General features: G+C 41.5%; 1 protein-coding gene and 1 non-coding gene across 2 annotated transcripts in view; both read right to left on the reverse strand.

The window, feature by feature from the left end:
* Positions 1-11,848: 11,848 nt before the first annotated feature.
* The window catches only part of slc4a8 (solute carrier family 4 member 8), a 56,083-nt gene continuing 40,972 nt past the window's right edge, over positions 11,849-26,959 (reverse strand). Inside the window, exons 13-24 of the mRNA XM_021610035.3 lie at positions 26,042-26,175; positions 25,690-25,935; positions 25,388-25,493; positions 23,262-23,423; positions 22,938-23,051; positions 22,654-22,815; positions 22,080-22,400; positions 21,791-21,964; positions 21,437-21,571; positions 19,370-19,473; positions 17,858-17,963; positions 11,849-17,249 (exon numbers count right to left, since the gene is read on the reverse strand). Coding sequence (XP_021465710.1) covers positions 17,244-17,249; positions 17,858-17,963; positions 19,370-19,473; positions 21,437-21,571; positions 21,791-21,964; positions 22,080-22,400; positions 22,654-22,815; positions 22,938-23,051; positions 23,262-23,423; positions 25,388-25,493; positions 25,690-25,935; positions 26,042-26,175 — 1,770 coding nt within the window. The 3' untranslated portion in view covers positions 11,849-17,243. The remainder of the gene's footprint in view (positions 17,250-17,857; positions 17,964-19,369; positions 19,474-21,436; positions 21,572-21,790; positions 21,965-22,079; positions 22,401-22,653; positions 22,816-22,937; positions 23,052-23,261; positions 23,424-25,387; positions 25,494-25,689; positions 25,936-26,041; positions 26,176-26,959) is intronic.
* Positions 23,684-23,827, reverse strand: LOC118965401 (U4 spliceosomal RNA). Its single transcript, XR_005052728.1, has one exon. It is a non-coding gene; the product is annotated as a U4 spliceosomal RNA (small nuclear RNA).

A 26,959-nucleotide genomic window follows, 5' to 3' on the forward strand; every position in this document is an offset into this window, starting at 1 on the left:
TGACCATATTAGAGACAAGTATTTCCCTCAGATTACACAGATCCACAAAGACTTTGAAAACAAACCCAATTTTGCTAAACTCCCATATCTACTGGGTGAAATACCACAGTGTGCCATCACAGCAGCAATATTTGTGACCTGTTGTCACAAGAAAAGGGCAACCAGTGAAGAACAAACACCATTGTAAATACAACCATATTTATGTTTATTTATTTTCCATTTTGTACTTTTAACAATTTGCACATTGTTACAACACTATATATAGACATAATATTGCATTTGAAATGTCTTTATTCTTTTGGAACTTCTGTGAGAGTAATGTCTACTGTACATTTGTATTGCTTATTTCACTTTTGTTAATTATCTACTTCACTTGCTTTGGCAATGTTAACTTATCTTTCCCATGCCAATAAAGCCCTTGAATTGTAATTGAATTGAATTTAATTGAGAGATAGAGAGAGGATTGGTGTTTTTCTGATTGTGTGACTGGTACACTGAGTATTGAACACACATTCATCATGTGTACATTCGTGCACACATACATCTGAAAGATGCTGAATTCTCTCCTTCCGCGCTCATATAGGAAGTTGAGTTATTGTTAATGATTCCCATTGATTAGAACATTGAAATAAGTCGCCATGTCAATAATATTTAATACCTGACACTCCATCCCCCAGCACGTATGCGCACACACACACGTGCAAGCATGCACACACGCAATAAAACACAGCTGTAGGTCTGTATTTAGAGTTGTGGAGTAGGCCGGACACACTCATGCACTCCTCAAATCAAATCGTATTTTTCACATGTGCTGAATACAACAGGTGTAGAACTTGCCGTGAAATGCTTACTTACCAGCCCTTTCCCTACAATGCAGGGTTAAAAAGTAAGAAAGTTAGCGAACATACATAGAAAATAGTAACAGAATAGGTAACAATAACGTTGCTATACACAAGGAGTACCAGTACCGCGTCAATGTGCAGGGGTACGAGGTATTTGAGGTAATTGAGGTCATATGTAGGGGTCTGAATACTTTGGAATGTATTCAGACCCCTGGACTTTTTCTACATTTTGTTACGTTACAGCCTTATCCTAAAATTGATTAAATTGTAAAAATCCTCAGCAATCTACACACAATAACCCATAATGACAAAAAAATGCAAATGTATTAAAAATAATAAACATAAATACCTTATCTTATCAGTAAGATGGCTTTGACAGATAAGGCAGCTCTGCTTCTAGCTCCTAAGCCACTTTGCAGTATTTGGTTATTTCTTACTGTAGCGACCCGCACAGTGTCAGGTGTTAGGCTATTAGTTGGTTGTGTTGTACTTACCAGTACCCAGTGTTCGCGGGGTCCGACATGCCAATCAACCTGCTATCTGCCAATCACGGGAATGCCTGGAATGTTCTGATGCCGGGCATCCTGGTGGTTGGCGAAGTGACGTGGAGGGGGATGGACGTTGGAAGTTAAGACCAGGTTTAGCCATTGTTTTCCCATTTTGAGTTGTGGGTGGTTATTTTCCGTTTCAGTGTTTTCACCACACCATGTTTCGGTTTTCCTTAATTTTTTGTTAGTTTGTATTCAGTGTTCAGTTTATTAAAGGCATCATGAACACGTACCATGCTGTGCTTTGGTCTACTCCTTCTTCCACCAACGTAAATCGTTAAAACAACTAACTATAACTAACTCACTTCTGTCATCATGAGTGCTTTGAGAGGCTAGTTAAGAATTATATCACCTTACCTGACACCCTAGACCCACTTCAATTTGCACTGCACACTGCCCATCGGGATAAGATACCTATGTAAGAATACTGTTCATTGACTATAGCGCAACTTGCAACACCATAGTACCCTCCAAGCTCATCACTAAGCTTGGGGCCATGTGTCTGAACCTCGCCCTGTGCAACTGGGTCCTAGACTTCCTGACGGGCCGCCACCAGGTGGTAAAGGTAGGAAACAACACCTCCACTTTGCAAATACTCAACACAGGGGCCCCACACGGGTGCGTGCTCTGCCCCCTCCTGTACTCCCTGTTCACCCATGACTGAGTGGCCACGCACGCCTCAAACTCAATCATCAAGTTTGCGGACAACACAACAGCAGTAGGCCTGATTACCAACAATGATGAGACAGCCTACATCGAAGAGGTGAAGGCCCTGGGAGAGTGGGGCCAGGAAAATAACCTCTCACTCAACGTCAACAAAACAAAGGAGCTGATTGTGGACTTCAGGAAACAGCAGTGGAGAACATTGACGGGACTGCAGTGGAGAAGGTAGAAAGCTTCAAGTTCCTCAGCGTACACATCACTGACGATCTGAAATGGTCCACCCACACAGACAGTGTGGTCACAGGAGGCTGAACAAATTTGGCTTGGCCCCTAAAACCCTCACAAACTTTTATAGGATACACTGTCAACTGTGGAACCTTATATAGACAGGTGTGTGACTTTCCAAATCATGTCCAATCAAGTTGTAGAAACATCTAAAGGATGATCAATGGAAACAGAATGCATACATAGCAAAGGGTCTGAATACTTATGTAAATAAGGTAAATCAACTTGATTGGAGTGCACCTGTGGTAAATTCAATTGAATGGACATGATTTGGAAAGGCACACATCTGTCTATATAAGGTGCCACAGTTGACAGTGCATGTCAGAGCAAAAAAACATGAGGTCGAAGGAATTATCCGTAGGCACAGATCTGGGGAAAGGTACCAAAAAATGTCTGCAGCATTGAAGGTCCCCAAGAACAAAGTGGCTTCCATCATTCTTAAATGGAAGAAGTTTGAAACCAAAAAGACTCTCCCTAGAGCTGGCCGGCTCGGCCTAACTGAGCAATCAGGGAGAAGGGCCTTGGTCAGGGAGGTGACCAAGAACCCGATAGTGACTCTGACAGAGCTCTAGAGTTTCTCTGTGGAGATGGGAGAAACTTCCAGAAGGACAACCATCTCTGCAGCACTCCACCAATCAGGCCTTTATGGTAGAGTAGAACATCTCAAGGAAGGAGTCTCATAGCAAAGGGTCTGAATACGTATGTAAATAAGGTATCTCTGTCTTAGAAAACCTGTTTTCCCTTTGTCATTGTAGGGTATTGTGTGTAGATTGATGAGGCAAAAAAAATATTTAATCAATTTTAGAATAAGGCTGTAACATAACAAAATGTGGATAAAGGGAAGGGGACTGAATACTTTCCGAATGCGCTGTAGGTAGGGGTAACACTGACTAGGCAATCAGGATAGATAATAAACAGAGTAGCAGCAGCATATGTGAATTGTATAAAAGTATGTGTGTGTGACGTCAACATGCGTGTGTGTGGGTGTTGGAGAGTCAATGTAAGTATGTGTGAGTGTGTGGGTAGAGTCCAGTGAGTGTGCATAGAGTCAGTGCAAATAGTCCAGGTAGCCATGTGATTAACTGTTCAGCAGTTGTGGATAGAAGCTTTTCAAGAGCATTTTGGACCCAGACTTGGTGCTCCGGTACCACTTGCTGTGTGGTAGTAGAGTGAACAGTCTGTGGCTGGGGTCTTTGACAATTTTCCGGTCCTTCCTCTGACAACGCCTGATATAGAGGTCCTGGATGGCATTCCACACACACACACACACACACACACACACACACACACACACACACACACACACACACACACACACACACACACACACACACACACACACACACACACACACACACACACACACACACACGCAGGTTGACGTTTATTGTCATTAGTCTTGTCCTTTGTAAGTATTCATGGTCTTAAGGGTTAGCAGTGTAGTTAAGGTTAAGCTTAGGTTTAAAACAGATTTTATTACTTTGTGGCTGTGCTAGTGACCACTGCCTCCAGAACAAGATTAATGACGGAAAATGCTAACCTGCCACAAGCACTGTTTTGAGGTCAAAATGTGAGTAGTAGTGGTGGTAGTAGTGGTAGTAGTGGTAGTGGTAGTAGTGTTATTGGTTGTGTGGTAGTAGCGTTAGTGGTAGTGGTGGTATTAGTAGTAGTGGAAGTGATGGTAGTGGTAGTAGTGGTAGTAGGAGTAGTAGTGGTAGTAATGGTAGTAGTAGTAGTAGGGGTGGTAATAGTGGTAGTAGTAGTAGTGGTAGTACTGGTAGTAGTAATGCTAGTAGTGGTAGTGTTAGTAGTAGTAGTGGTAGTGGTAGTAATAGTAGTAGTAGTGGTAGTAGTAGTAGTAGTAATGGTGGTAGTAGTAGTAATGTTGGTAGTGGTAGTAGTTGTAGTAGTAGTAGTGGTAGTAGTTGTTGTAGTAGTAGTAGTAGTAGTGGTAGTGGTAGTGGTAGTAGTAGTAGTAGTAGTAATGGTGGTGGTGGTAGTAGTGGTGGTAGTAGTAGTAATGGTGGTAGTGGTAGTAGTAGTAGTAGTGGTAGTAGCAATAGTAATGGTAGTAGTAGTAGTAGTAGTAGTAGTGGTAGTAGTGGTGGTAGTAGTAGTAGTGGTAGTAGTGGTAGTAGTAGTAGTAGTATTAGTGGTAGTAGCAGTAGTAATGGTGGTAGTACTGGTAGTAGTGGTAGTGGTAGTGGTAGTGGTAGTGGTAGTAGTAATAATGGTGGTGGTGGTGGTAGTAGTGGTGGTAGTGGTAGTAGTAGTTGTAGTAGTAGTAGTGGTAGTAGTAGTGGTAGTAGTTGTGGTAGTAGTTGTGGTAGTAGTCATGGTAGTGGTAGTGGTGGTAGTAGTAGAAGTACTGGTGGTAGTAGTAGTAGTAGTAGTGGTACTAGTAGTAATGGTGGTGGTGACGACCCAGAGGAGTAATGGCTAGTGCTCAGCTCGTTCTTCTTTACCTGCTCTGCTGACTGACACTGAAAAACAGACTCACCGTTGTTGTTCTGCAGACCAGGAACAATGGCTTGAAACAATCACAAATGTGTTGGGGAAGCTGTTTTTCCTTTCAGCAAGGGACAAATGCGTAACAGACACGGTTTGCTAAGAAGATACAATGTAAACTCCTCACCAATAATGCTTTTCATAACATAAAAGCCCTCCAGATAGTGTCTCTCATGCCATGACATTCAGCGAGATATCCCCAAACAACTGTGTGTATCATAAACCAGGTCAGTAGGACAAAGGCCACTACGAGGTACTGACAGATGAAGAAAAGACTTCCGTCAGCAGGTTTTCAAACCAGGTCCACGAGATAGAGAACATTCTCCTTACACCTCAATATGGTGCCTGTGGCTGTCTCTCATGCTCACAAACACACTCAAATAGCACATAAGGACACAAACACACATGACATGGACACACGTGTGCTGCTTGTGATTCAGGGCAGTAACCCCATCCTGGTTTCTGTCACCCTGTGGGTGGGATATGTCACATTACCATACCTCCGAGAGGCTCAGCTGTTTGTCACTCTAATTCTGGCCGTGGCAGCTGAGCACTGGCTGGGAGACTATCCCAGTCCCAATAAACTCAGCCCCCATCACAGAGAGGGGGGTATTTGCGGTAATCTGAAACAGTGAGTCAAGGATATGTCCCACTATGGCTTGAGCCACAGGCTCTCTACACGAGGTGATTGGAAGCAAGATTTTGTGCACACACATACACAAACACACTTGTGTCCTTTCTCTCCTCAACTACAGATAATCAATTATCTGGCCATAGTGTATGGTGGTAACCCAAGTTTAAATGGCAGAGCTGTCTGGATGATTGTCAATAACACAACCCTCCAGTAGAGAACATGACAGTCCAGCAGCCTGCCTTCCAACTGGGCACACCATGTCATTTAAAAGTGGAAATCTGGGTAATATTTGGTTGAAACGTTGATAAATTATATTTCAAACTTTATTCACCCGCTCAAAAAGACAGATAGAATTTTGTTGCATTTCCAATGTGTTGTAATTTTGCTATCAACCTTGATAAGCACAACCAAATTCCAGTGGAATAATAATGTCAGATTTTTTATTTAGTTGTCATCTAAATGTGTACACGTGTGCATCTGTGTGTGTCAAAATGAGGGAAAGAAAAATAAAGAGCCAGAGTGAAGTGTGTTTGTTTGCTAACCACATGAAAAGTCGTCAATCCTTTCCACTAAATTGGATGCTGAATTTCACTGACAGAGAAAGAGAGCAACCTAAACAGAGACAGGAAAGCTTTGGACACAGAACAGGAAAAGTGTTTGCTGAGCTGGGCATTGTCTCTCAGAAACGCTGTCAGCGCTCTTATACTTTCTGTCAAACATAAACACACACTCACTAGGGCACATGAGCACACACATGCACGCACACACGCACGCATGCACACGCACGCACGCATACGCACACCACATACAAACATATATACACATACACACATTTACACACTTGTGTCCTTCTCTCCTCAACCACAGATCATCAATTAGCTGGCCATAGTGTATGGTGGTAATCCAAGGTTAAACGGCAGAGCTGTCTGGGTGATTGTCACATTACGCAACCCTCCAGTAGAGAACATGACAGTCCATCAGCCTGCCTCTCCACTGCTAATACAGTATATTCATGGATCAATAGAGAATAGTCACAGCTCCATTGACCTCCCTGTTTGTTGTGCTAAATTCCATTTCAATTCACGAGATCAATTCACATTCCAATGCAATTTTGATTAATGCCATATATTAGCATTAAGGGATTTAGGAATTGGCTGAATCAAAATGGAACTGAGACAAATCCTGCTTCCTCTTCCTGTTGATCCGTTGAGGTTCTAAGAGAAAGACCAGTGTTGATGAGGTTTCCTGAGAGAGCCAGATAGATGACAGACCAGATCATAAAAACAAGGTTTGGAGAATGAACAAGAGAAGAATGGAGGTATGTGTTAGATCAGGATAGGATGTTGTTTCCAAATGTTTTTTTCACACGCACACACAAACACACCCTGGGGCTGGGTGTTTGAGTGGCTCGTTGTTCCCTGGTTAGGTGAACACAATATTCAGAACCTGGTAATGGAGGTTAGATTAATTGCTGACAAAGCTGTATTCAGCAGTTTCCTATCTCTGCCTCTGATGGATTTATGACAGAGATTGATGGAGGGGAGGGCCTGAGAGCTGCCTCTGTTAGAGTGAAGTCGGGTGCGGTGGGGGGATAGATAATTTGTTTTGGTTTTGCCTTGTCAACAATGGCGGCAATTTCTGAAGGAAAATGAAGAGAATAGTCCGAGGGGTATCCTACAAAGCAGGTTTGAGAAGATAGCGAGGTAACTCTAAGTTCAACTCGGGATAACCGGTCATACGAAAGTGTCTCACCTTTTACCCAGGTAAATGTCTATGGCAACAAATTATTCAGAACTAACTGGCTCCAGAGCACGCTAACTCCACTAATGTAAACTCACCCCATTCTGTACAAATGTGCGCAACCGCAACATTAAACGAGGCTACCATGAAAACTAATGGGACTGTAGCGACTGTGTTGACGTCAAAATCAGGGGTGTGAATTAGGTTTCTATTCAAGCGTTGATCAACATGGTAATGGCTATATAGTATTGGAGAAAAGTTCCTCCTTTACATCTAGACGTGTTATGTCATAACGTTCAGCACGCATAAAGCAACTATTTCAGTCTTACAATCTCTCTCCACCAGGTGTAGCACTTATATCATCCTTTAAAAACAAGAAATGGACAATGACGGGGGTAAGCGGGATACCTAGTCATTTTTTTTGTCATCATTGCATGTGATCATCATTCTCAAAGCTGCTGTTAACTTCTAAGATCACTTTAGCACCGCCCTAAAAACCCGATTCAAATTGGACACAAACCTTCAAATAGGTATGTAATGACACATTATATAAACTATTTATAGTGTTTTATTTACATTTTAGAGGGGATAAGGTGATAAATTGGACAGATCAAGTGAAAAAAGGCAATTTTCCCACACTACATATCTCCTTCTCACTATCGCGCATTAGTTTTGCTTCCCCACCCGCAATTTTTAAAAAGACCCGACGGGGCTCATTGCCTGCTTGAATTATGCAGAAACGAGCAGCGTTTAGGTCATGTAAGTGATTATGTTGGAAAGGGGAGAAATTGTGCTTTACAATGGCATTGACATTACAGTTGATCTGGAAGTATTATGTTTTTGGGGCGCAAAAATAAGGGCAATTGCACGGACCAAGGCGATGTACGAGTTTACGTGAATTTAGGTTAACCCTGAATGAAATGACTGAACAGCGAGATGAAGACCAATGAAATCAGATTCCCTCCCTCTTGCAAAGATTGTCATCATCCCCTTAATTTTGACTGATTACATTTTTTTTACTTAACCCACAATGAAATCAGTGATGGCACTGTCGATCTGTCTCCACATGTGAGTCACTGCGATATCTCAGACAGCACTGGCTACATTTTTACAAAACTTGGGTGAATTATGCGTCTTGCCATAGAGATCTGACATTTACAAAATTACACTGATTGGCTCAAGGCAGGAGCTTGGGCATTGATAAGCACACCAAAACACACCGAAGAAGGCATTAACTACAGTGCCTTGCGAAAGTATTCGGCCCCCTTGAACTTTGCGACCTTTTGCCACATTTCAGGCTTCAAACATAAAGATATAAAACTGTATTTTTTTGTGAAGAATCAACAACAAGTGGGACACAATCATGAATTGGAACGACATTTAACAAATCAAAAACTGAAAAATTGGGCGTGCAAAATTATTCAGCCCCTTTACTTTCAGTGCAGCAAACTCTCTCCAGAAGTTCAGTGAGGATCTCTGAATGATCCAATGTTGACCTAAATGACTAATGATGATAAATACAATCCACCTGTGTGTAATCAAGTCTCCGTATAAATGCACCTGCACTGTGATAGTCTCAGAGGTCCGTCAAAAGCGCAGAGAGCATCATGAAGAACAAGGAACACACCAGGCAGGTCCGAGATACTGTTGTGAAGAAGTTTAAAGCCGGATTTGGATACAAAAAGATTTCCCAAGCTTTAAACATCCCAAGGAGCACTGTGCAAGCGATAATATTGAAATGGAAGGAGTATCAGACCACTGCAAATCTACCAAGACCTGGCCGTCCCTCTAAACTTTCAGCTCACACAAGGAGAAGACTGATCAGAGATGCAGCCAAGAGGCCCATGATCACTCTGGATGAACTGCAGAGATCTACAGCTGAGGTGGGAGACTCTGTCCATAGGACAACAATCAGTCGTATATTGCACAAATCTGGCCTTTATGGAAGAGTGGCAAGAAGAAAGCCATTTCTTAAAGATATCCATAAAAAGTGTTGTTTAAAGTTTGCCACAAGCCACCTGGGAGACACACCAAACATGTGGAAGAAGGTGCTCTGGTCAGATGAAACCAAAATGGAACTTTTTGGCAACAATGCAAAACGTTATGTTTGGCGTAAAAGCAACACAGCTGAACACACCATCCCCACTGTCAAACATGGTGCTGGCAGCATCATGGTTTGGGCCTGCTTTTCTTCAGCAGGGACAGGGAAGATGGTTAAAATTGATGGGAAGATGGATGGAGCAAAATACAGGACCATTCTGGAAGAAAACCTGATGGAGTCTGCAAAAGACCTGAGACTGGGACAGAGATTTGTCTTCCAACAAGACAATGATCCAAAACATAAAGCAAAATCTACAATGGAATGGTTCAAAAATAAACATATCCAGGTGAATGGCCAAGTCAAAGTCCAGACCTGAATCCAATCGAGAATCTGTGGAAAGAACTGAAAACTGCTGTTCACAAATGCTCTCCATCCAACCTCACTGAGCTCGAGCTGTTTTGCAAGGAGGAATGGGGAAAAAATTCAGTCTCTCGATGTGCAAAACTGATAGAGACATACCCCAAGCGACTTACAGCTGTAATCACAGCAAAAGGTGGCGCTACAAAGTATTAACTTAAGGGGGCTGAATAATTTTGCACGCCCAATTTTTCAGTTTTTGATTTGTTAAAAAAGTTTGAAATATCCAATAAATGTCGTTCCACTTCATGATTGTGTCCCACTTGTTGTTGATTCTTCACAAAAAAATACAGTTTTATATCTTTATGTTTGAAGCCTGAAATGTGGCAAAAGGTCGCAAAGTTCAAGGGGGCCGAATACTTTCGCAAGGCACTGTATAAGTAATACAATAAAGACCGCACTTCTAAAAGCCTATTTCACACCATAGCCTGCTGAATCTGAAATAACTTTTATTTCATTTTGATTTCGGGCACAGATTAAAATGTGGTACTGACTCGCCCATGGATTGATGTTTCAACATTGTCTCAATGAAGAGTTCGGTGTTTGGACAGCCATGTGTCCAGTCACCCAGTAAAATACTACTTGAGTAAAAGTCTGAAAGTATTTGGTTTTAAATATACTTAAGTATCAAAGGTAAAGGTAATTGCTAAAATATACTTAAGTATAAAAAGTCAAAGTAGGTATAATCTCAAATTCCTTATAGTAGGCAAACCAGACATTTTTTAAAATGGAAAGTCAGGGGCACTCCAACATAATTTACAAATTAAATATTTGTGTTTAATGAGTCCACCAGATCAGACGCAGTAGGGATGACCAGGGATCTTCTCTTGATAAGTATGTGAATTGGACCATTTTCCTGTCCCACTAAGCATTCAAAATGTAACGAGTACTTTTGGCTATTAGGGAAAATGTAAGGAGTAAAAAGTACATTATTGTCTTTAGGAATGTAGTGAAGTAATATTTTTTATATCAAAATATAAATAGTAAAGTACAGATAGTGTTTTTACTTAAGTACTTTAGACCACTGCATGTGCGATATGCACACGTAGTTAAGCCTGCTAGAGTAGGCGGATGAGCAATATCCACAGTCAAAGTACGGATGAAGCCTGAGCTGGAATGTGAAGCTAACTGAAGCTAGTTAGTTTTAGAAAATCCTAAATAGATCTAGCTTGCTTCGTAGGATACCCCTCTGGTCACTTCATGGTGTTTTCCCCCTAACAAACCTTGTACTGTAGAGTTCAATCTTGCCACATTGACACAGAAAATGCATGGTGTCTTTATTAATAAAGTTAAACAACACAAATAAGACCAAGAGACAAGGCCATATCATACACATAAACAATATAACATATTATTATTAATATTACACTTTCCATGTAATAATCAGTATGCTGCCACTCTTGGTAAACCATAGACACTGTTGAACTGGCCCGCCTAGCACAGACAATCATACCACGCTCAAAGTCACTTAGGGCACTCGTTTTGCCCATTCTAACGTTCAATCCAACAGTAACTGGATGCTTCGGTGCCAGTCTGCCATGGCCACGTGACTCACTGTCTGTAGGAGCTAACCATTTTTGTGAACTGCCCGCATTCGTACGGCTTCATCATTGATCCCCTCCTCTCTGTTCTAGTGTCCATAGCCACACCCTGCCCTGACGCTGACGTTACAGGAGAGGGGCTTTGTGATTGGGTAGGAAGTAGCACTACCAGCTGTTTGTAATCAGGACCTACTCCACTTCTCTGACAGATGGATTACCTCCAGATGTCTAAACTCCACACTCAGGGACCTCACTTCAGGAGAGAGAGAGAGATAGAGATTCCCTTAGTCAATGCAGGACTTATGTAAGGCCTCCTAAACATATTTGGCCCAGTTAAATACTTATAAAAATGCACCCTTCCTGCTTACGAAACTCACTGATCATGTATTGTATTTGATTGGGTAGAAAATCCATCTTTTGTCAAAAAGTATTCATAAAAAAAAGTAATTTAATGACAGCGCCTTTGACTTTCTATGAGGCATCGCCATCTAGTGGCATAATAAGACTGCCTCTTGAGGTTGGGATTATTACTTTCGAGACAGTATTGAATTACACATTTCATAAAAACACTTCAAACCTTACCCTCCTAAAATACCATTTAAATGCAATGACAGAAACAACACGTATACTTTTAAAGATGTATGGTTTATTTCCCATGTTTCCATAATTAAAAATGACATTACACATATAAAACATTTAGAATAATTTTGCTATGGACTAAGCATTCAATGTTTTTCAGACAAGGCATCTTTCTCCCTGAAAATCTCTCTCTCTAAGCCCTCTGTATCTCTCACCCTCCCTTTCATTTCTATCACCCCGCCCCCTCCTCTCATCCCTCTCTTTCTCTTTGACCTTGTCTGTTAATTTAATTGTGGACACAAGGCCAATCTTGTATTCATCAGAAAATCACTGTCTGACACTGTACACTATGACTCATCTACTCACTACATGGAGGGAAGGAGAAGAGGAGGGGAAGAGGAGAGTAGGAAACGATGGGAGGAAGAGAGGAGCGGACACACTCAATCACATTGGGTAAACACAGCTAATACCAGAAGTGTATGATCTCAGAGAAAAAGTCTGAGACTGGGGGTGAGGGTGAGGACACAGTGACACTGACTGCACTGCACTGGACAACGTTAAAGTCTCAACACACACACACACACACACACACTCGACAGAACAGCCGGGGCAGCACATACTGACAGTACCTTCAGAAAGTATTCACACAGCCTGAATTTAACATGAATTACATTGAGATGTTGTGTAACTGGCCTACACACTTAATATCAAACTGTAATTACATTTTTACAAAATTGTACAAACGAATGGAAAATGAAAAGCTGAAATGCCTTGAGTCATTAAGTAGTCAACCCCTTTGTTATGGCAAGCCTAAATAAGTTCAGGAGTAAAAATGTGCTTAACAAGTCAGATAATACGTTTCATGGACTGACTCAATGTGCAATAATAGTGTTTAACATTATTTTTGAATGACTGCCTCATCTCTGTACTCAACACAAACAATTATCTGTAAGGTCCCTCAGTCAAGCAGTGAATTTCAAACACAAATTCACAAAAAAACACAAAAAACAGGGAAGTTTTCCAATGCCTCGCAAAGAAGGGCAACTATTGGTAGATGGGTAAAAAAAAATCAATAAAAGCAGACATTGAATATCCCTTTTAGCATGGTGAAGTTATTAATTACACTTTGGATGGTGTATCAATACATGCAGTCACTACAAAGATACAACACATCACTGAGTACCACTCTTCATATTTTCAAGCATGGTGGTGGTGGCATCACGTTATGGGCATAGTTGTCTTCGACAAGGACTAGGGAGTTTTTTTAAATAAAAATAAATGCAATAGAACTAAGCACAGACAAAATCCTAGAGGGTCAGTCTGCTTTCCAAGACACTGGGAGACAAAATCACCTTTCAGCAGGACAATAACCTAAAACACAAGGCCAAATCTACAATGGAGTTGCTTACCAAGATGACATTGAATGTTCCTGAGTGGCCTAGTTACAGTTTTGACTTAAATTGGCTTAAAAATCTATGGCAAGTTTTGAAAATGGCTGTCTAGCAATGATCAACAACCAACTTGACAGAGCTTACATAAATCCAAAAATAATAATGTGCAAATATTGTACAATACAGGTGCGCAAAGCTGAGACTGCAAAAAAGACTTAAAGCTGTAATCACTGCCAAAGTTGATTCTAACATGTATTGACTCAGGGTTGTGAATACTTATGTAATTAGATAGTTCTGTACTTTATTTTCAATACATTTGCTTAATTTCTAAAAAAATATGGCTTCACTTTGTCATTATGGGGTATTGTGTGTAGATGGGTGAGAAAAAATTAATATTTAATCAATTTTGAACTCAGGCTGTAACACAGCAAAATGTAGAATAAGTCAAGGTGTATGAATACTTTCTGAAGGCACTGTATACATAGAAGAACACATTGTTTGATTCAATTTTTTTATTTCTCAATCACATAAAACTAATCATGTCATTTTTAAGATTGCTTTGCTGAATTATTCAAGTCTTTTCTGAGAGCACATCCACGAACAGTGTGTGAATGTACAGTAACTCTGCTTGCTTACAGGTCCAATGCAGCCATTTGTATCTCAATATCAAATCATTTCTAGGTAACAATTGACCCTTTGCTAAGCCCGGACCCCCTTGGTTACTGTTGCAACCTATGACAACATTTTCCCAGGAAGCTCCATTGCCCAGTCAAACTACTGGAGAAACCACTCACAACAATCTTAAACTGTGTTTTTAATACACAATAAATTATTGCGGTGGACTGTCATTACAATTGCTTCACGGGAATCTGGTACAATTAAGTTTGTGGAAGATTGGATGGCTCTGAATGCACTGTCATGCAGTCAAAGCTACTACTATAACTACTTTTGGAGCTAACTAGTTATCTCAAGTCGAATCCTGATGTCAACTGCAGATTATAGTTGTATTCATAATATTAGCTTAGCTAACATACATTTTGAGAATCAAGTTATAATAAGTGGCTAGCTAGTGTTAGCAATGTTTGGTGGTCAATGAGACTGAGAGCTAACTAACCAGCTGAGCTAGCAAACAATGTAACAAAAGTATAATTAGGATTTAAAAAATACTCCAACTGGCTCTGCGTTGCAGGAATCACAGTAGCAAGTAACCCTGGTGCATTGTTATTTAGCCATTGAAACAATTGAGTTACATTTTGATGAAACTCAGTTTTGCCATAGCTCTCATTGGCTTTCATGTGTTTGAAACTGAGCAACTACAGTTGCTATCCATTGGAGCACTGTGATTGATTTCCCAACATTCTGGGGTGGGGCTTAGTTAAGGGACAATTAAGGACCTTGCTGTGATTGTTTTCAATTAAAATTGTGAAAATGGCAAAAAGCAATTTCTCAAGCAAGAATTTTGCTTGGACTGGGAGTGGTCTGGGTGGGGAAGGGAAAACTGAAAACTAGCTGTTATTGTCAGAGGTTTAAAACGATCTTTCTTATTGGTCTATTAATGTCACCAGGCAGGCTAAAACTCTGTCCCATCAAAACAGGCTGGAATTTCTGGCGGTCTTTTCAAACAGTTCTTACACTAAAAGGTTTATTATCATAATTTTCACAATTTCATAATATCATTCAAACCTAGTAATGTGGAAATATGTATAAACACAGGAAATCAATGTTTTAACTGCCCCGGGCCTTATAAATCACATTTTGAGTTTAGCTTCTTTCTCTAAATGTATGTTCTGCTTTCACTGTATGTTTTGTGGTTTGTGTATTTCAAGTTTGGCTTTTTTAAGTGTTTGATTGTTGCTGTTTTATATTGTTTGAATTCTCATATTTTATTGTGTTTGTGTCACACTGTACTTTTACTTATTCTCAAAGCCATTTCATACTGTTGTCTGGGACAAAGAAACAAAATGATTGGATGATTTAAATGGAAGTTGAGAGATATACCACAGAGGCAAAACATCACCACATTGTATCAAAAACAATACAATATTTTCTAGTTACTCCTCAGTACAATGTTTCTTACATTCCATCCATTAGTATTTCCATCAGGTTTGGAAAAAAGAGGAATGTAATCTATTGAACCCATTGGGTGATCCATGTCAAGATGACCATTGACAAACAATCATGGCTTTATCTGAAGCAAGATGCTGTATCTCTCATGATCTTTGTATGGGTATTATTACTGCATGTAGACTGTACTTAAAGCCACTTTGGCACTAGCCACGGGGATGTATAGAAATGATAACGATCATGACAATCATCATCAAAATTACAATGATCATCATTTTGGACACATTCCTGAAGTGTCTCAGTAGTAGGCAGTTGGATTTAGTGGTGGGAAACATCTTGTAAACATGGGAGGATATATTCTAATGGAGTCATTCCTATTACGTTAGTATTTAGATGCTTTCTGTGCTGCATTCCTTAGGCTTCCTGTTAGCACATTGTCCCATTTATTACACTATATACAGAAAGTGGCCGTTTTAACATTCATATTCTAAAATAAATTATTGTCATACATAATCTCTTACTCAGTTTCTTGAAAATAAAACATATATTATATATATATACTATATCTATACAATGTGCAACTACAAATTAATTGTATGTTATTGAGGAATACTGTGCCAGTATGTTTTTTCGCCTCCCAACTGGCACTAGTCTAGGAGCAAAGAGCACACATCACAGTAAGGGATGTGGTCCCAATTTACTGGATTAGGGTGCTGTTCAAATACATCCTTCCTTCATTCCTTAATATAATTACAGATCTGAGATCAGTAATCAACAGAAGAGAGTAGAGTAAGGAGGAATGATGCACCTTTGAGAAGAAATGGACAGGTTTATCAATGAAATTAAATGTCCTCAAAACGTGGAGGTCATTGAAACATCTACAATCAGGTCCAGTAAGTGTGTTTAGTGTAGGTAGATTCAGTGGTAGGTAGATCTTCTGCACAGGGCCATTCATTTGGGCTAATTTATTGCTCATATTGGTTTTGCCGATGAATTATGGATGCCCATATATTAAACTCTCTCAGAAATGCACACACACAGTCAAAAGGTGTGTATTCTGGTCATTTCTAGGTGTGGTCCTGTACTGCTCTAGGCTCCACTGCTACTCCCTTCTGGCTTCTAACATTTTACAGTGTTACCCCATACTTAGGCGCTGTGTGTTGTTCCTGACCATGTGACCTGATCAGGAACAACCCAGATTACATGATCTGGAAAAACTTAAAGTCCTACCCATACTGCCTGACAAGAGTTCCCAATTCCAAAGAGGTCGACTGAGGTAAAACACATGGACAGAAACAGAAGATCACATACATTCTGTACAGGAGCTTCCAATCTGAACAGTTATATTTAACACAGATATATCCACAAAGGTAACAGATTATTATAGCGCCTAATCAAATTATTGATTTCACTGGTTGAACTGAAGTACGGTCTCTTCTAGCAATATTATCATATCGTACATTGCACAAAAACAGACACCGATTTTATGTCCAAAGTTAAATATCTCTACATTATTGATCCAATAATATACTTTAGAATTAAAAAATAATTTTGACAAGAACACCACGTTATAGAAAACACACTTATGGTACAGTAAAGAAAAAGACCAACTCTTTAAAGTAAAGATAACATACTAGTAGAGTCACTGTGATTTAAAAAATAACCTGGTTTGGGTTTGAAGGAGCATTCTCATAGACACAGCAAGGCTGTTCTGAAGGTTTGTTGTTGTTGTTACTGTTGTTGTGGTTGTGGTTGTTTGAGGGAATGTGTGTGTGTTGGGGGTGTATGAGAGCAGCCGTTAGGAATCTTGGGGTCTTGGGGTCGGTATTGTAGAGGAGGTGTTTGGGTTAAAGATGTGTATGAGCCAAAACACAAGGGGGCATTAGAAATGCTCTATGACCTATGGGTCTGGCTTATTGAAGTGTAGCTCACAGCCTCTGTAGTCATCTGGTTCCACTCTCACTGATCTATAAATTCCAGACCTTCAATTTCAATCCTTTAGAGAGACGTACACACACACACACACACACACACACACACACACACACACACACACACACACACACACACACACACACACACACACACACACACACACACACACACACACACACACACACACAGGGAAGTAAGGAATGAGAAAGATAGAGAGCAGAGAGACATGGTTAATAATACACCATGGCAAATCCAGTTTGAGGGAGGTCCAATTTCCCACTTGTCTTTCATAATATCAAAAACTCAAACAACTGATTCTATAAAATGCAAGTAGGAGAGGAGAGATTTGAGAAAACAGAGAGACAGTAACCTCAGTGGGCAAAATGGAGACATGCAATGCACCAGACAGGGACGGCAGGTAGCCTAATGGTTAGAGCGTTGGGCCAGTAACTGAAAGGTTGCTGGATTGAATCCCAGAGCTGACAAGGCAAAAAATCTGTCATTCTGCCCCTGAACAAGGCAGTTAACCCACTGTTTCCCAGTAGGCTGTCATTGTAAATAATATTTTTTTCTTAACTGACTTGCCTAGTTAAATAAAGGTTTTAAAAAAAACTGTGACTGTGAGAGAAAGGTAGAAAAATAAAGAGGCAGAGAGGGATAGGGCCTTGCCTTCTTAGCAGCCCCCATGCGACTGTCCTTTTGGTTGGCGTTGAGGGATTTCCATACGGTGGTTTTAGACATCTCATCAGATATGTTAATATCAGAAGGGTCACACCTGGGGAGGAAGGGGTTAAAGCAATGGGTCAGAGGTCAGAGGGGGTGGGACGAAGGGGAGGGTGGAGTCTGAGGGGGTTAGTACTCAACAAGCGGTGCAATGAAGAAACCTCTACTGTACCATCAAAAGACACCACATACAGACAGTGAGCAAAGACATGAACCAAGACTTACCTGTCCACTAGATGTCATAGCCTAGGCAGCCAATAGTGGGTGTTAGATCTGCACTATCAACTAGGATTGATGTGCATTCCCAGTAATACACTCCCCTGTGCACTGGCTAGTACATAAAGCATCCTCCATCCAGGCTGCAAAGGCATAATTTCCCTCCTTAACAACCACGTTTAGCCAAGGGTGTGCAACATCCGAAATTACGAAAATGTTGACGGGACAGTTAAAGATAGTTAAGGAGGGAAATGATGCTTTTGCACACACACAAGTGTATTCCCTTTTCACCCACGACTACGTGGCTGCGCAGGATTCCAACACCATCATTAAGTTTGCAGACGACACGACGGTGGTAAACCAGATCACCTGCAACAATGAGACAGCCCACAGGGAGGAGGTCAGAAACCTGGCTGTGTGGTGCCAGGACATCAACCTCTCAGAGGGCTGAGCACATCCCCATCCACATCAACAGGGCTGTTGTGGAGCAGATCGAGAGCTTCAAGTTCCTGTGTCCACATCATGGTCCAACACATCAACACAGTCATGAAAAGGGCACGACAACGCCTCTTCCCCCTAAGGAGGCTGAAAAGATTCAGCATGGGCCCTCAAATCCTCAATACGTTATACATCTGCACCATCTACAGCTGCACCAAGTTCTACAGCTGCCATCCAGAACCTCTATACCAGGCGGTGTCAGAGGAAGGCCCAAAAAACTGTCAGACCCCAGCCCTTCCATGTCATTGACTGTTCTCTCTGCTACCGCACGGCAAAGGTCTGGAGCCAACAGGACCCTGAACGGCTTCTACCACAAAGCCATAAGACTGCTAAATAACCAAATACACTACTATTTCTCTTTTTTTCTCTCAGCATTGTTGGGAAGTAAGCATTTCACTGTTAGTCTGCACCTGTTGTTTACGAAGCATGTGACAAATAAAATTAGATTTGATTTATTACCGGGAATGCACATCAATCCTAGACGATAGTGCAGATCTAGCTCCCAGTAGCGACTGCCTAAGCTATCTCGACCATCACGTATGTGTGTTCGTAGGTAAGTGTGTGTGTCTTCATAAGGGTGTATGTGTTCATATGCAAGTGTGTGTGTGTGTGTGTGTGTGTGTGTGTGTGTGTGTGTGTGTGTGTGTGTGTGTGTGTGTGTGTGTGTGTGTGTGTGTGTGTGTGTGTGTGTGAGCGTAGGTAAGTGTGTGTATGTGTCTCTTCAGAAGTGTGTGTCTGTGTTACCTGGGGTCGTGTGTTTTGGGGAACTGCAGGAGCTTGCTGCTCTCCATGGGGATATGGACTGAGGTCTTATCCTCTACTGCTGTACCCAGAATCTCCTCATCCTGCTACACACACACACACACACACACACACACACACACACACACACACACACACACACACACACACACACACACACACACACACACAGAAGAATATAGTGATGATATGTGCATGTCAGGTACAGATGTAAGATCTTAATTAGAGACAGTTTGCTACAGCAGGAAATTGATCCTGCAGCAACAGGAAATGTGAATGATCATTTATGAACATTAATTAGAGGTTGATCTATTTTTCGTAAGGGAACATTTTCTAAGTGGAAATACATACGTCAGAAGCCATTTTAAACAGTAAATACACTACAAGTAAAACATTTCCTGCATTGCAGGAAAGTTAACCTGTAACAGGGTGATAAAATTAAGATCCTACATGTAGTAGAAAGGGTGTTAGGGTTGGCGGACACGACATGTTTTTAATCCGATCTACGGGCTGCCGAGAAACCGGAGCAAACCTGGAGTAAAACGTACCGCCACAGCCCGTAAAGTGTAAACACATACCTGATCTGTGGTTGATGGCTGTCACAGACAGGCTGCTGGGCGCTTGGCATCATGATCATTTCAAATGTTGAATATATTCAGCCTCAAATCGGCCAAGTGTGAACACTGCTCAGAGCAGATGCAAGGCATGTCCCACTGTTAGCCAATCAGCTACTCAGAACTATAAAGGTTCTCTTTACCTATCTCACAAGTTCATCACACACACAAAAACATACACACACACACAAGCTAGCTGGTCTATTGGGATATGTTACAAGTCACATTTAAATGTGTTCTTACCCCAAGCTCTTTCTGCAAAATCAACACTCCATATTGTCTTCTTTTCCGTAACCAGTTGCATGCCAAAATTTGCTTAATTCTTGCTTTTGTCTTAGCTTTTTTGGCACATAACAATCAGGGATGTAGTGCTATTTTTTTTATTTATTACGTCATCATTTCTCAATGAAATTTGGTTCCGAAATTTAGCCTGTTGTAGAATATCATTTTTTAATATAAATAGCCTACAATGGATCATCCAAAATGTAACAATTAACTTGCCTACACAAAGTGTCTCAAATAAATGTTTCTATGTTTTAAAATCCTAAAACACCTCATTAAGCCTACCTTATTATACATTTTAGGCCATCATCACTGTAAATCGTGAATGATAATTCTTCACCTTTTACGGGTGAAATGTCCATTCTGCATGCCAATCATTTGATCTCAATCAGTTTCAGGGGAATGTGTGTTTCGATCTTCTTCTTGAATGATGTAGGCTTAGCAACCTAACTACTGTTTAATCACATTTTAGAGCAGAGGGAGTTTAAGAAGCTATACTTCCACTGGTATTTTGTTTCAATCAGAGCATATTAAGCCTAGTGGTGTGCATTGTTGAGTTCTGGCCACATGAGAAAATAAATGCGACTATTCAGCACAATCATAATAAGATGTCACAAGTAGCCTAATTACTTGGCAGTAGTGCGTAAAATTTTACTATGGTTTGTTATGTAAAATACTAATGAATCGTTAAGAGATCTTGTGAGACATATTGATTCAACTTTAGTCTAAACTTTATTAAACAAGCACCATTCTGAGAAGTGGAGGAGCATCGTTCCACTGCATACCGGCTGCACTACACCCCTGACAGCAATCTAGATAAAAGCACACAGCATCTTCCTCCATGCCTAGCAAATATATGCAAATTCTGGCCCGATTGTCTAATCGGAGGTTCCGCGAGGTGTATGTACTATTTCACAATAATTTAGCTTGACTAAATCGTTAAATGGGAGAGGTTCTCCGATGGATAGAGCCCGTACACCCGACAAAAATTGTGTCGTGTATTTCAGCCTTTAGTGAAATAATACACCATACCCCATACAACACTGCCTCTAGTGGTGACAAAGCAAAGTTGACCTCCATGTTCCAAAACCAGTTGTGTTGAATGCTATAGGATCAAAGCATACTGTAATCATACTGTAAATAGATGGAGTACCTCAATGTCAACATTCTTGGAGGCGTCATGCAGTTGTTTCTTCTTGCTCTCAGGCATTATGTCATCCAGGTAACTCAGCTCCCTCTTAGTGAAGCAAAGGTCCAACAACTTACGGATGAACACTAGAGCCAGAACCTACACAACACACACACACGCACACACACATATTGCCAGATATGATATTTCACATGTATGACATTCAATACAATGATACGACAAAATACTTTCAGCCATTTACACAGAGATTCCCAAAGCGAATACCATTCTTGTTCAATGGGACCAACTGGGATAAATAGGTTTAGAAGAAGCAATACCACAGTACTGCTATGCTCTGTGCCATAGTGTAATTGTTACCATCATGGGGAAGACAATGGCAGCCTTGGAGGTTTTAATGATCCAGAGCAGGGCCAGGCAGGTGAGCTGGGTGATGGTGAACAGGTGCACCTTCCTCAGGGGAACGTGTCTCAGGTAGATGAAGTCTGGCTGGTGCTTGGCTGGCATACCAAATAACTTTAGACGGTCAAAAAACTGAGAGAGGAAAGAAGATAACATTGGAATTGTATGACAGTGACTTATAATGGCAACAAATGTGTGTGTGTGTATGTGTTGCTGCTGTAGAAGTGCATGCTTTGTAAGATATTACCTGTATCCCCCTCAAAGATGAGGCTCCCATGTAGAGAAATACTCCATACAGGACAGGCATGGGAATGAACTGCAGAGCCCCAGTCATGAAGACAGAGAGGCCCATCAGTAGGAAGATGACCAGGCCTGTGAGCCTCTGCTCTCTGATGCCCAGGAAGCGGGGCTGTTCCCCGGGGGCCGAGCTCTCTGACTCCAGTTTCAGGCTGTTGACGTGGGAGATGGAGAGCACGGTGGCTGCCACGAACCAGGGCAGGCCCATAATGGAGCACACAGCCAGCATCACCCCAACCATCAGCAGGTCCAGGTGATAGCCACAGCCCTTCTGTAAGGGGAAGGGTAAATACATGGAGGGAGAATAACACATGAAAAATCATACAGATCGACCAACAAAACCTTAACTCAAATTCTGACTTGTGCCCCCAAAGCTGCATTAAGAACAAGTTCCTTCTGACTAACTATTGGGCAATGGCCACAGTGTAGTCTTGCATTGCCATACCTCCAACAGTGTGACGGCATCCCAGTCCATAGTAAAATAATATTTGGGACCAATAAATACAGACTTGTCTTCCTCTCACCAGTAGTTTATGCTCCTTGCGGTTGATGATGACAGCGGTGATCTGTTGGTCCATGAAGATGAGGATGGTGCAGAGCAGAGCAGGGATGGATGCAGCCAGGACTGTCCACCACGGGTTTCGACCTATCGGGTTGATCAACCAACCACGGTCATCTCGGGTGGGCTAGTTAGTAGAACAGACAGAGACAAAAAATAAAATATCTGAGATAGCAGGGTACGGAATGGATCGTCTCGATAGTTTATAAACCACCTATCACATATAAAACAGTGATCTTTTCATCCTACCTTAAAGTTGCTGGGCACCTGCAGCTTCTGCGAGGGGATTCCAATCAGGAAGTCAAGCATGACCATAAATACAATGGTGATAAAGACCGCAAAGTCACTGATCATGGACCGCACCTGAACAAAGCAGGAAGGGATCTTAGATGATGCAACAACACAAAATTGTCTACCAAAACTCAGGCAGAAAAACATAGGTCTAGATGAACCAGCATATAGAACAATTAACCCTATAGCATCTTCCCTTCCAAACACAAATGCCACAACCATTGCATTGGAATCTATTTCAGATTTAGCTTCATACATTTACACAGTTTTGTAATGTCTTACCCTGGTGGGGAAATAGCGGCTGGTCTTACACTCTTTGAGGAACGCTGACATGAAGACAGTGGCGAAGAAGAGGATGGCCGACCAGAAGAGTACGTCAGGGGTGTAGGGGCCATGGTGTCCACAAGCTGTACCCACAAAGTGGCCTTGCAGATCTATGCACTCCTGAAGATCAACAAACACACAAAACAACATAGAAGAATAGCTCAGACAGCACTGCAACTGTTTTGGGTTCACGTCCCAGACCCACCATTGCTGATTCTAGTCTCCCCTGGACAACATCTGACATAGCTTACACTACTGACACTTTTTCTCTGATTCTACTGAATCTAAATATGATCTGCACCTGGTGGCTGAAACATCAGAATAGCTAAACAGCAACATGAGTGGGATATAGCCGCGATTTGACCTGGCACTATCTTCTTTGACATGTATAGTAGTCTCTTACTAAACCCAGGGCTGACTATATTTTAAGTCATCCCGGCGGGGTATTGGGTTAAGTTTTCAACCAGCAATCATCACGCCTCGGATGGACCTCATAGGCTACGATATTTCCTCTGCGAAAGGATACCTAAAGACAGCCACTCAAAATGTGTATAGTATCTCACATAGCATCTCCCCCAAACGGTATTTGTTGTTTGTTGCATTGGTATGTCTAGCAGACAGCCCCCTACCTAACACTTTGGTGTATGCTTGCTTACAAGTATTTCCTCGTAAGGTGGGGTAGTGATAAAATGATCAAATAGAGGGCCTCCCGAGTGGCGCAGTGGTCCAGCGTCATCCGGGTTAGGGGAGGGTTTGGCCCTGCTAATACACGCAGACTTTGGTCGCCAGCTGGACAGTGTTCCTCTGACACATTGGTGTGGCTGGCTTCCAGGTTAAGAGAGCAGTATGTCAAGAAGCAGTGCGGCTTGGCAGGGTCGTGTTTCGGAGGACACATGGCTCTTGACCTTTGCCTCTCCCGAGTCTGTACGGGCGTTACGGCGATGGGACATTACTGTAACGATCAATTGGATATCACAAAATTGGGGGTGTGTGTAAGGCCAGATGAACAAATCATTGGCCCCGGGGCTTTGTAGGCATTTGCTTCCAAACTGTGCGTTTTTCCCGCGATTGTATTTTGAAATCTGCAAAAGGCAAACTGAGAGCTGCAACCAACCATTCAAGTCAGGACTGGCATCCTTTGCTAGTATACCCATGAGTTTAACAGTCAAATTGCCAGGTTAAGAGGTTACAAAATCATTCTATGGATTATAGGTCTGTGGCATCAACGCAACAAGCTGTAGCCTATATTTGTCAGGCATGCTGCCCAAACTACGGCCTTCCCGACTGTAGGCACACCGGTAACTGACAAAATAAAGGAAACACTTGAGTAAACAAAGGATACAAAGTATATGTTACGGTGTGCAGTGCATTTTCCTGCCATGGTTTAGGGCCACTTGTAGAATCTATGCCAAGGAGCATTGTAGCTGTTCTGGCAGATCATGGTGCCCAACACCCTTTGAAGACCTTTATGTTGGGGTTTCCTTCATTTTGGCAAAGACCTGTATTTATGTGATAAAACTTAATCCACAGTTATTTTTTTATTAACTGTTAATCCTTTGTGGCTAAATTATGCTGTCTGGTCTATTTTGAACATTGAACACGGGCTCCTCTGGTTGGATAAAAATGATAAGAATATATATTTTTTATATATACATTTTGTTTTGCCTCTAGTGCCCCCTACAGGCTTGGGCCCAGCCCCTGAATCATACAATTGACCAGTCACATGTATTTATTATGTAGTTAATTTGAATTGTTTTTATTAATCAGTTACCCAATCAACCCCCAGTTACCCACGTGGGCCCCCTACCTCCTCTCCTCCCCCCATCTGATGATTAGCAGAGAGGCAGCAGGCAGTAGCTGGCTGACTACAGTCATTGAGTCTTCCTGTGGTCGCAGTGAAAAATTATAAAATATATACTACGTATATAATATATACATTATATATTTCCTTAATTATTTTAATCATACTTTTATTTTGTTATTTTTGCTGCCTTTTGGGCCCCACATGAGCCTGGGACCAGGGGCTTCATTAATCCGTCCCTGTGATTGTGTGTGTTTGTGTGGGAGTGTGTCGGCTGAGTTACCTTGACAGTAAGGTTGGCCCAAGGCACAGCAGAAGCAGTGATGTTTTTCTGACTCCATAGCTCCAGGGTTGTATTACTGGGGTTATCAGGCTCTGCACACCGACAGCTACACAGAGAGATATACTCAATTGAATTCACTTAAGCCACAGAAAACATACTCTTAAGTATACTCTCACAAACATAGTAGAAATAATTCAAAGGGACTAAATTACACAAAATGAGAAAATGGAAATAAAGTAAGAAACAGATAAATAAAGGCAGAAACATAAAAAGGTAGAAACAGGAAGGTGTATGGTCCTCACTATGCCAGGGTGAGCTTGTCCAGGTCGCTGTGGGTGTTGATGGGGTAGTGTTCCCCCAGGTGGATGAGCTTCTCCAGAGCCTCGTAAATGAAGATGATGCAGATAAGGGAAGCAAAGGCTTCTTCTGTGAAGCGGGTGATGTAGCAGACCAGGGAGCTGGCATCTGTGGCCACCAGGACGAGACACAGGAAGGCCGTCCACAGGCCGATACAGGTCCTCAGAGACAGGTAGGACAGGTCATAGTCCCTGAGAGAGCGAGGGGGGTTGGGAGACAGTCAGAGGAAATATTAACAGTCAGGCCCTAATTATAGAACACAATAATACATTAATATAATGAAGATAATGTACTGACTTGCAGAACTTGAAGAGGATCTTCTCAAAGACCAGGACAGGGCCTGTGCTACCCAGGATGGTGAGAGGCTGACCAGCAAACAGAGAGTAGGCCACTCCTGTCATGGATGCTCCCAGCAGAGACTCAATGGCACTCTGAGATACACACGCACATAAAAACACACACACACACACACACACACACACACACACACACACACGTAAGCAAGACAAAAGGGTGTGAGTGAGAGTGTTGGTGTGTGAGAGTGTATGCATATGTATTTGATTTTGATTTGATCTGACTGTACATGAGTGTGTGTGTGTGATAGTGATGCACGGGTTTAGAGTCATTCAATATTGTGTGGTTGAAGGGAAGCTGAGTGAATATATATCCTTCTTGTACAATTTATATAGGAAACATTGAGGTTTTTCTTTCATTATTTTAGGCTATCTGGTACTTGTGCATAAACCTAAGATTTCGGGCCTAACTGTACGATAGTCAAATCGCCAGAGTTTAATTCAATAAGAGAAAATCTGCGAAATAGAGAGTTGAAAATAAAGAGAAGGGAGGGCCATAAAATACATGTTTAGAAATGATTTGGTGAAGTGGTTAAAGAGGATGATAGCAGTGCTGACTGGTTATGTTATGTTTGATGATTGTGAGGCGCTATACAAATTCCACAGTCGCAAGACTTCAAATAGGCCTATGACACGTCAAGGGAACTGTAGTCTACTGATTAGATGGGTGAAATGGAAACTAAAATCTGGACCCTGACTGTAGGTATATAACCTCTCACATATCCTTAATAATAACTCCTGCAGAATTAAGCATTTCTTGCAGTGAAATTATACAACAAATGTAGGCCATATTTTGAATCTGGGAACAGGAGTGGAGAAATTGTATTTCTTTCTTTCGGCATCTTGAGAGAATATGAATGCG

Source organism: Oncorhynchus mykiss, chromosome 7 (genome assembly GCF_057628025.1).
Source record: "Oncorhynchus mykiss isolate SJ-2025 chromosome 7, ASM5762802v1, whole genome shotgun sequence".
Lineage (NCBI taxonomy): Eukaryota > Metazoa > Chordata > Actinopteri > Salmoniformes > Salmonidae > Oncorhynchus > Oncorhynchus mykiss.